Raw genomic sequence first — 9,827 nt, 5'->3', positions numbered from 1 at the left:
CGATGCGGCTGCCCGGCGGGACGCCGCCAGCCCGGTTCTTCCTTGCTCTCTGCGTCTGGAGGCTGGTGCCGCGCCGGGACGCCGCAGGTAGCCGGGGCTGAGGGGAGGGGAGCGGCGACCGCGTGTGGGCGACTGTTAGAGCGGTACCCCAGCCTGCCATGGTCCTGAGGGGAGCTCCCCAGCGGGCCCTAACACTGATTTCGTTTTTTAAAAAGTAATTTTTTGCGCAGAAAGTAACAAGGTTTCCCTTTGAAAAGCCGGGCAGACGCCGAGGGGCTGGTAGAAGGGGGCACTCCCGCAGCCCCGTGGGCTGGCTGTAGGGGCCAGGTGCCCTTTGGCAGGGAAAGGGGAGAGCAGGAAAGGTGAACAGGGGAGATCAACAGTTGTGTCATCTTCCGTGATGGCTGCTGATATGGGGTGGCTTCTGTCTCCTTTTTCAGCACCATGTGCTTCCCTGAACCGTGCAGGGATGAGGCTACTTGGGCTGGTCCAGCAAAACGTTGGGTGACCGTGTTGGGTGACCTGGTGCCACTAGCGCTGTAACACCAGTCATGTCTGCTCCTTCGGGTCACTTGTTTGTTGCCCCTCTCTCGGGCAGAAGTAGCGTGTCCTTGCTTTCCAGTTGAGCCTTTTAAGCTGTGTCCTCTTCCCGATCATGCGCCTGCACTAAACATTGTTATCAGCCAAATGCATCTGGGAGATCCTTTAACAAGAACCCCCCTAATAAGCGTTGCAGAGGGTTGATATATATCAGATGCTGATGGAAGGGGGCTTTGCCGGTTCCTTACATCCTTAACACTGTTGCTTCTGTTTTGCAGGAACAGAGGAAGTGGTCTTTGGGAAGGTTGGAGGAAGCATCCTCCTTTTATGCCGAAATGTCTCCAAAGAAGCAACCGAGGTGGTTTGGTTTCAAGGGGATCCACACTCTTTCCCACCACTCTTCTCCTCAAAGGTCGCCTTCCCTCCGGATGTCCGCTTCTCCCTGGTTGACAACAGCTCTCTGCGCATCACAGGGCTGCGTGTGCAGGACGAAGGCTACTACACTTGCAAGGAGGTGCTGAACAAGACGGACCATGAGCACAGGGTGCAGCTCCTGGTAGCCAGTAAGTCTGTCCTGTGTTTGTGGATTTCCTCTCTTGAGTCTCACAGGTCCCCAGATTCGCCTGGCACTGGTGGAAAAATAATGTAAAAAAGGGCAAGGTGGCCTTATAATGCAAAGTCAGTGAGCAGGCTGATACTACTCAATTACTCATTCACTCATAAGCACCGAGACATCTGTCTAAATGGTCTGTCAAGGACCAGTTGTGTGCAATGCAGAGGACAGAATGCTAGTCATTAAGCCCTCTCTATGTCTCTTCAGTTCCTTCTTCACTGCTTATGATAAACTAGTTTTTGGACAGATCTTTAATATCCTGTAGCTCTTCCTTGGGTGGTCTTTGGCTCAGAATCTGGCTGACTTGAGCCTTCATAAATCTTAGGGTGGGGGCTGCTGCTCCCTGTCTTTTCTACCCTTGATTGAAGTGCATGTTTGAAGTAGATGTTGGTGTGAGGATGGAGGGTCCTCAGCTGAGTCTTACAGTGCAGCCTTCCAGTTCTGATGGAAACACCAAATTCCTCAGATTTCCTGCTGGAAACATGCCTGTTGTTATCGGCACAGTCCATTCTTTCAGCCTTTTTTTTCCTGTTCTGTCTTTTGGTCCTCTCTGACATTTCCATCCCTCTTGCAATCATTTGTTCTCTTAGAAATCTTCACAGCACAGGTGGAGGATCAGGCTGGAGAGCGCTTGAGTCACTTTGCACACCACTGGTGCAGGTCCTTCCTGCTTCTGTAGGGGAACCGTTATCTTGCCTGGATGTCCCAGCTCTTCTGTGGAACAGCCCCCTCCAGATTAGCAGGGAGCACAGGTCCTATGGCTAGTACCACTCTTGCTAGTCATTAAGTCCTCTCTATGTCACTTCTGTTCCTTCTTCACTGCTGATGATAAACTAGTTTGTTGACCCCATCACCAAGTCTGATCAGGTGTGACATAGGCTCTGGCCCCTCAGACCTGGGCAGTGACCTGCTGTCCTTTATGCCAGCCAAGCCCATATTACAGGGTTGAGAAGAGGGAAAGACTGCTGCCAGTTTGCCTTTTTTGGTGACAGAGCTCTGTGCAATGTTGACCCCTTCCTTTCTGGTCTTTCCATCAACATCTACCATGTGCGAGACCCGTTTTCTGTTTGCGTTCAGGGCGTTCCTTCCTTCTTGGTGTTTGGTGAAGGGTGTGTGTTATAAAAGTTGTACCTGTTTTGTACAGATTAAATCTCTGTAAATTCGCACGTGTAAAAATTCCCTTCCTGGGGTGAGGAACCTGTAGATGAGGTTTGGAGCATCACGAAGGTCTGGAGTGGAGGAATTGAACCTCAGTCTGCTTCAGAGAATATATCTGTAGTCATGGGACTTAGGAGGCAGGAGCCCTAAATCTGGAGCACTGATGCAAAACACTCATGAGCAAAAGATATCTATGGCATACCAAGTGTTGGTGCTGCGCTCTGAACTTCATTTATTAGAGTGAAATTAATGTGTCAATTAATTTCCAAAAGTTACAAAGGTGATATGGGACACTGGTGTGCCCTTAAATAGGTGAGAGAGGTGTTTCTGGTGGTGCTTTAGATCAGCAGAAGCACCAGCAAAGGCCAGAAGTCGAAGCTTCTCAGCGTCAGACAAGAAGCACGGGCCCTGATTTTTCACATTCATTGTTACTGGAGCAACTTAGCCTGGGCTGGAATGAACCTCAGACATAGACCAGGCACTGCTGTAAAAGAGTCCCCCAGGACCTGTAGGATGCATGTGGGACTTACCAGTTGACAGTCTTCAACCCATCTTATGCATTGTACCAAAAATCTTTTTTATGCTTAAAACCGCATTTAAAAAACCCACAAGCAGTTGATTAAACATTTAGTAACACAACAAAGGTGCAGCCCTGCCTTGAGCCGCTGTTCTGTGTTTGTTTTGGATGGGAAGCACAGGGTGTGAAGGAAACGTGCAGTTGCACACCTCCAAGGGATTCCTTGGTCTGTTTGTGTGCAATTTGATACACGCTGCTGTTGGCTCTTCTGTGGGCCTGAGGTCCTTATAGCTGGTGTTTTGTGAGAGTTTTTTGGTTATGGGGGACTGGAGGTTTTTAGGTTTTTGACATGTTAACTAACATTTTGGGAACAGATCACTGTTAGCATTTAGACAGAAGAGTAGAGATGTACTGGGAGGGCCTGGGAGTTCAGAACGTGAAGCTGGTGGCTTCAGGAGGCAGGTTCCTGGAACCAGCACAAACAGTGCAGTGCCCTGGCTGGATGTACCGGAAGGGCTGTGTCTGCCTCACAGACACCTTCCTCACGGGGCTGTTTCTGGTGATCCAGGCTGACAGGTTGCTCTTGTGAACCACAGCCAGGATTCAGGATCAGTTATGAGACCTACCCAGAGCTGGGACAGAGGAAGTATTGTAGAGAACTTTCTTGCCAGAGGTGGATGGTTTCAAAGATCATATGAGATGCATGTGTATAGTTCCTGGAAGGCCAAGCCCCGAGAAGGTATGTTCTTGTAGCTCACATGGGGTTTTGCCATGATGTTGGTTTTTTTAACTATGTCATTTGAAAGTCACTTGAATAACTGCTCTGCAAAATAAACATCAGGCATCCCTCTGACACCTCTTGTGTGGAGCTTGCTTTGGTGGCGTCTGATCTCGCAGTGGGGTCTTGTTCAGCGTTGGATTAGGCAAGCCAGCCACAGGGACACAGTGTGATAATTCAGCCTGGATCAGAGTCCAGAATCCCTATGACTGTTAAACAACACGTGTGTGTGTCTGTGCATGGGAGGTGTGTGTGAAACCAGCTGGTGGGAGAGAGACAAGAACTCACACTGCATGAAACATAAGACCTGCTCTGCCTGAATGGATTGCTCTTGGGTTACTACTGGCTTTTGACCTCCTCCTGCCATCATGTAGTTGTTTCTGTGTTTAAATAACAAACAAGTTGTGGTGATTACCATGCAGCCCTGGCATGAGGCCAGCAGTGACTTACCCTACCCATGTTCTTTATGGAGTTTGTCCCCACTGCTGCAGTGTGGTGTGGACACAGAGTGCGGTGCGTGGCTGAGCGATACCATCTGGCCCCCCACGGCAGTGACAGTGGTGCAGGAAGGAACAGAACACACCTAGTTTGGCTTCAGTGGCACGTGTCCATGGCCCTGACCCTGCGAGCTGAAGTCACCAGGAGTCCTTGTGGGCAGAGCATCTTGTACACTAGAACAGTCTCCTTCAGAAATGTGCTGGGCTTGCTGGGGCAGCCTTTGAGCTGGTGGCCCTGAGAAGCAGAGGCAAGAGCCCTGATGCTTTCTGTGGCCCCTTGGGAAATCTGAGTGCTTGTATCAGCAACGTGGAAAGACAGAGCCTTGTTCTCAAGTAGTGTGACTCGGTGTGACCCCCTTGTAGCTGTGGTGTGAGGACCAAGGGCAGCATGGAGATTTTGTTCCCCCACTGTGCTTTTAGGTGCTTATCTCATCTCTGCTGAATAAAGCTGAGGCAATAATTTGTTTCCTCCCTGCGCGTTAGTCCCTCAAGGCTTGGCTTTGGTTACTGTTAGGGGTTTTGCAGGACAGCCTCCTGCTTGGTCCCTCTTGGCTGTCCTTGTGCTCCCCTGGGGCTGTGGGACACAGGTCAGGGAGCAAGACAGGCAGAGAAACCAGGAAGACTTTCAAGGGGAGCAATGGCAAAAACAGGCACTTGCTGGGGATCCAGCCCTGAGGTGCTGAGAGCTGAGCTCAGAAATGTTTCTAACCATGTGCTGTTCTTCCTGATAGATCCACCGCAGTCAACCCCAAAGTGCTGGGCTGAGACTTCCTCATCGGGGCAGATGCTGCAGCTCTTTTGCAGCTGGCCTGGGGGGTACCCCCACCCTACCCTGCACTGGAGAGAAGAGGGGCACAATCTGGAGAACTCAAGCTGGGTCATCAGCTCCACAAGCTCCTCGGACACCCACGTGGAAACACTGAACAGCTCCCACCTCTCCCACCGCAAAGTGTTCAAGTGTGTTGGGAGCCACGTTGTCAAGCAGGAGGAGCCTGCGTGCACTGTGGAGATAAGTGAGTTGATTTGCCTGTCTTATTAACTATTAATGAGTCTGCTAATGGTGGAGCAGACAGGTACCCCGGTCATTCTCTGCCCTCCAGAGCACTAAGGCGACATGCAGGCAAGCCAGGCTTGCAGGCGCTTGCCTCAGGGAGAGATGCTAACGAGGCAGTGTGCCAGGGCTGGGCTTGTGCCGAGGTGCCTGCACGAGTCCTGCAGCTGAGACCCCTCACGGCGTAGGTGTAGGTGAGTTGTGTTTTGGGTACATCTTCAGGGGCCAACAAATCTCCCTGCACCAAGCTTTTCACCTGTGCAAGCACTTGTGCCTGAGTGACAGGGAGAGGCAGTTTTAGTGCCTTGCTCATCTGGAGATTAAGTTTCATTTTGAGATTAAGTTTGGCAAGGCTGGTTTATAGCAGAAGGGTCCTGCGTGCCCCCAGGCCCCCTTCAAGCATCTAAGGGAGCTGACTAAAGTGGCTTTTGAAAACCTGAGCTGTATTTGTCCTCCATGGGTTGTCAGGGCTACAACAAGAGCTCTGCTGATCCCAAGGAAAATTCCTGGGCTGCCTTTCTTCTCTCTGCCATCTTCTCACTGGCTACCATCTGACCATTCTTCCCTGGGGATGCAAAGGCAGGTGTCAAAAAAAGGACTGAGTAACGTGGAAGTTGCTCAGACCACTCCTTGGAAGGCTGCTGAAGTTGAGTGAGTGAGCTGAGTGCCAAACCCACAGTGCTCAAGTCCCAGACTCCTGTCTGACTTCCTTCTGTTAATAATTATTAATCATTAAGTCAGATGGCTGATTACTTGTTATGTTAAACTCCTCCATTCCCTTCTTGACTCTTTCTTTTTTATTTCCCCCTTGGGCTGTTCAGAAATCCCTTCTTTGGAGTCAGAGCCTCCAAAGACCTGTTTTGTGGGTGACAACGTGACCCTGATGTGCCGTGTGACCGAGAGCACCCCGGCAGCGAGGCTCACCTGGCTGCGGGGCATCACCCAGCCAGAGGTGGAGATCCAACCTGGAGGGAGGTACCTCATCGCCCAGGAAGGCAACGTGTCCCGGCTCACCATCCAGAACTGCTCCCAGGGCACCGACGGAGGCTGTTACGTCTGCAAGGCACAGAACCCCGTGGGGCTGAGGGAGCTGTTCGTTTGCCTGACGGTGAAGGGTGAGTGGGGTTGCCAGGGGTTGCTGTGGCAGGGATTGAGGAGAAGTCAGGAACACAGTTCACGGGGGCTACTGGAAAACCCCCACAGGGCTCCACGTGCCACCAAGAGCCCTCTTTGCCTGCTGATGCTTTCCACACACTTGCAGCAAGCATAGATGCAGGACTGGCTCCCTTCATCACAGGGTGAAAAGGCCCGATCCCATCGCCTTGGCGTAACAGGCCTGAGGGAGGTGCTTCCTTGGTCCCTCCTGGGGGCTGTGAGTGCAAAGGAGCTCCTCCCAGGGCCAAGCTGCTCATGATGCAGTGGGCATCTTGATTTGCTCTCACTAAATGCACATGGGTGCAAAATTAGGGGCCTTGTTGTGGTGCTCTCTGTATCAACAAAACACAAGAGCCTGAAAGTGGGACTGTTGCAATGATGAGAAATGGGAGCTGAGACAGCATCGGGACCTGCTGTATCTCTTGCACTGAAAATTCCTCATCCATCCATGTCCCAGTGCCAAGCTGACCTCTTGTGTCTCCTCTCCACAGAGCCGGTGAACATTGTTGGGGTGGTGGGTGCCGTGGTGGTCCTGTCCCTGCTGGCTGTTCTCACCATCACCGGGATCATCTTGTACTACAATCCCCTCCTGTGCCTGAGAGGTAGGAGCTCTCCTCTGCACAAGCTGGGAGGGCGTTACCCCTTCCTGGGGCAGCCTGTTTTTATCCCTAACCAGCTTGTCCCTTCTGCTGTGCTGGACTCAGCCTGATGATCACCCCAGCCCTTGGGTCTCATCCTGCTCCTGGCCAGAACCCTGTCAGCCCTGGAGGCAGATGGGTTAGAAACACAAGGCCTTTCCCTAGCTGAGTGTTTCGGGCACCTTCTCCTTGCCTTAACTGTGCTGGGATGGGTCTTCTCCTCTTTCCTCATGACCTTTCTGGTGCTCCCATCCTATATGGGGGCAGGTCACCTTCACATCCATGTGGCTGCCAGAGACCGTCCTACCACAGGCAGGACTGTGAGGAGTCGTATGGTAAAACCAGCAGCACACTGGGGCTCGTTTCTAACTGTCTTTTCCCTTCTCTCCCATTCAGGTGCTGCATTCAGGTGAGTGTTGATTTTCCCCAGCCCCATCCTGCGAGGCCTCACTAGTCTGTCATCTCCTGGCCGAGGTGATCTCCCTGTAGGGTGGGGAATCCACCTCGGAGGCAGGAACTGTGCCCAGACAAAGCTGTGCTTACATGGGAGCCTCCCGCGGGAAGGGGGTGATGGGGATGAGTGAGACTCGGTGCAGGAGGACGAGGGGATCGGAGGGCTCTTGGTGTCAGAGCAGGAGTGGCATCGTGCTGGGGCGTGCGGGTGTGGGAGGAGGCTGTGCAGGAGAGCTGCTCCTGGGTACAGGGGAGCCTGACAGCTTGGAGAGTAAATCGAAATGGTGATCTACCACCCCGTATGGGCGTTTGCCCATGTCCTTCCCCCCTCAGGAGGGATGTGTGATCGTGAACATGAACAAGAGCTGCCTGGGGGTTCAGGCATGCTGGATTCCTTCTCTGCTTCCTGCCTGAACCCCTCCTGGCCCTGTGCCCTGCCCTTGCCCCTGTTGGTTCTGTTCCCACAGCTATGGTGCTGCTGCAGGGGAAGACTCGTTTCTGAGTGCCTGCGTTTCCCCATCGGTACAGGAGGGGAGAATAACTCCCCTCAGGAGGGGTTATGCGGTTTAGTACGTGAATATTCTTGAAGTGGTTGGAGGACTTTGGAAGACCGATGGGAAGCAGTGCAGAACGCTTTTGGTGGTGTTTGCTGCCAGCAGGGTCTGAAACCAGCCGGTCCCTGAACACGGTTAGTGCAGGATTGGAAGAGTCCATCAAAATTGATTGTTGGTGTTAGAGGGTTGTCAGATCCAGGGCAGGCACGGGCTGGAGGGAGGGTTCACGACAGGCTGTCCTCAGCCCTTCAGCCACCTCTGCTTGCTCTGCTGTTCACAGGAATCAAGACTCGGGTGATGTCTTAGTGCTGGTGGACTCAGATGATGACGATGAGGGGAAGGGGGAGGAGGAGAGCAGGAGCGGTTCCACCAAGCACGAGGCGATGGTGATGGTCAATGGGCACCACATCCAGGCTGCTCACCTCAACTGCCTGACGGAAGGTGAGCCCTGCCACCTGCCCGCTGGCCTGCTTTTGGGGCCAGACCTGCCTGTTCCCCTGCTAAGCTCTGGGTCTTCCAGGAGCAGCTGCTGTGAGGGAGGAATTCCTGTTGTCTGGCTTGCTGGCTCCTGCTGAGATGCTGCTGCTCTGTGCCCTGCATAGGTGACGATGGCGAGCAGCGTGCCGGGGTCTCCCTGCAGGACACGGGAGGAGAGACACGAGGCACGTAGTTCCCGCCCCTCCGTGCAGAAGCACACGCAGCTCTGCTGGACGCCTGGCGTCACGCTCGTCCTCGTCGCCATGGGGCTGGGCGCGGGCCGTGGGGGTCCTGCAGCGGACTGCTTTGGCCAGAGCACCCCCACTTCCCCCTCCCCTCACCCCTGCCCCACCTTTCATTCCCTCCTTCCCCAGACTTGTTTCTCCATTTCTCTTCCCCCCTCTTCATGTTCCTCTTTGTCTTGGGTGTCTTTTTTAACAAGGTGGCACCCAGCGCAGGCAGAGCTGGGGAAGGAGGTCCCAGTAGCCCACTCCTCTCCATGCCTGTGGCAGACTCCAGTACCAGTTCAGGATTCTGGCCCAGGCGCCACGAGCAGTGCTGGGGTTGTGGGGAGCGTGATGGAGAAAGTCTCCGTGGGGCTGCAGGGGTCCTGGGATAACAGAAGAAACAACAGTTGCACAGGCAGGACAAGGGTGATGCTGACTTTAGGGAGGCTTAATTCTTTTTATTATAAATATTTTTTCCTCTATTCCTTCTGAAATGTTTCTCTGTTATCTAAGTTGGGAGTTAATCTCTACCTTGCAGTGTGGTTTTGAGGGGGATCCCTGGCTGTGTTGGAAAGCATGGAGGGAATTTATACAGGGAGGGGATGAGGAGAGCAGGATCTGCACGGGGGGATCAGGGCAGCTGGGGAAGGGAACTGTAGAGTGGGTAATGGAGGAGCCAGGGCATGTGGGAGAGGAGGGAGGGACAGGTCAAGTCTGAGCCCCCAGTGGGGTCAAGGGAGGGACTGGAAAGGCACAGCAGGAACAACGGGGAGCAGCTGTGTCCTCAGAGGGGAGCTGGGGGGACACGGGTGTGTGTGGGGGGCATGGGAGGCGATCAGGATGTAGGGGCAGGAATGGCTTAACAGGGCAGGATGGTCTGGAACTGGGATGGGGGCGTGGAGGGGAACAGGAATAAACTGTGTCAAATGGGGAGTGAGTTTGCGTGGAGGGTGTCAGGGGAGTGAGTGCTCGAGGGGTCGGAGTGTGTGCGGAGGGTGGGGGGGGACCTGAGCACGCACTGGGGGAACCAGGGGATCTGGTGCGCGTGGGGGAACCCAAGGGCACGTGGAGGGGAAAGGAGGCGCTCCTGGGCAGGTGGTGAGGGGCAGCGGGGTCTGAGCCCTCCCTGGGCTGTGAATAAGGGCAGTGTGAGATGGAGGAGAGCGGAG

General features: G+C 53.7%; 2 protein-coding genes across 2 annotated transcripts in view; one reads left to right on the top strand and one right to left on the bottom strand.

Annotated features, from left to right (window-relative positions):
- Positions 1-2: 2 nt before the first annotated feature.
- VSIG10 (V-set and immunoglobulin domain containing 10) lies at positions 3-9,145 on the top strand. Its single transcript, XM_026859863.1, has 8 exons — positions 3-87; positions 819-1,103; positions 4,835-5,116; positions 5,976-6,269; positions 6,801-6,911; positions 7,344-7,356; positions 8,235-8,395; positions 8,557-9,145. The coding sequence occupies exons 1-8, from the start codon at positions 3-5 to the stop codon at positions 8,622-8,624; spliced, it is 1,299 nt and encodes a 432-aa protein (XP_026715664.1). The 3' UTR covers positions 8,625-9,145.
- Positions 8,866-9,827, bottom strand: part of DDX54 (DEAD-box helicase 54) — a gene marked incomplete at its 5' end in the record, with an annotated part of 8,374 nt that continues 7,412 nt past the window's right edge. Inside the window, one exon of the mRNA XM_026859914.1 lies at positions 8,866-9,041. Coding sequence (XP_026715715.1) covers positions 8,866-9,041 — 176 coding nt within the window. The remainder of the gene's footprint in view (positions 9,042-9,827) is intronic.

Source organism: Athene cunicularia (assembly GCF_003259725.1).
Source record: "Athene cunicularia isolate RWA chromosome 15 unlocalized genomic scaffold, athCun1 chr15_part1, whole genome shotgun sequence".
Lineage (NCBI taxonomy): Eukaryota > Metazoa > Chordata > Aves > Strigiformes > Strigidae > Athene > Athene cunicularia.
Note: the sequence above shows the minus strand (reverse complement) of the source record. Positions and strands in the feature narration are given on the sequence as shown.

Excerpts from the sequence above, each read along its gene's own strand:
- VSIG10 (XM_026859863.1), top strand. The coding sequence starts at position 3 with ATGCGGCTGCCCGGCGGGACGCCGCCAGCCCGGTTCTTCCTTGCTCTC. Across the intron at positions 5,117-5,975 it reads TGCGTGCACTGTGGAGATAA|AAATCCCTTCTTTGGAGTCA; the intron begins GTGAGTTGATTT and ends TGGGCTGTTCAG. Across the intron at positions 8,396-8,556 it reads CCTCAACTGCCTGACGGAAG|GTGACGATGGCGAGCAGCGT; the intron begins GTGAGCCCTGCC and ends TGCCCTGCATAG.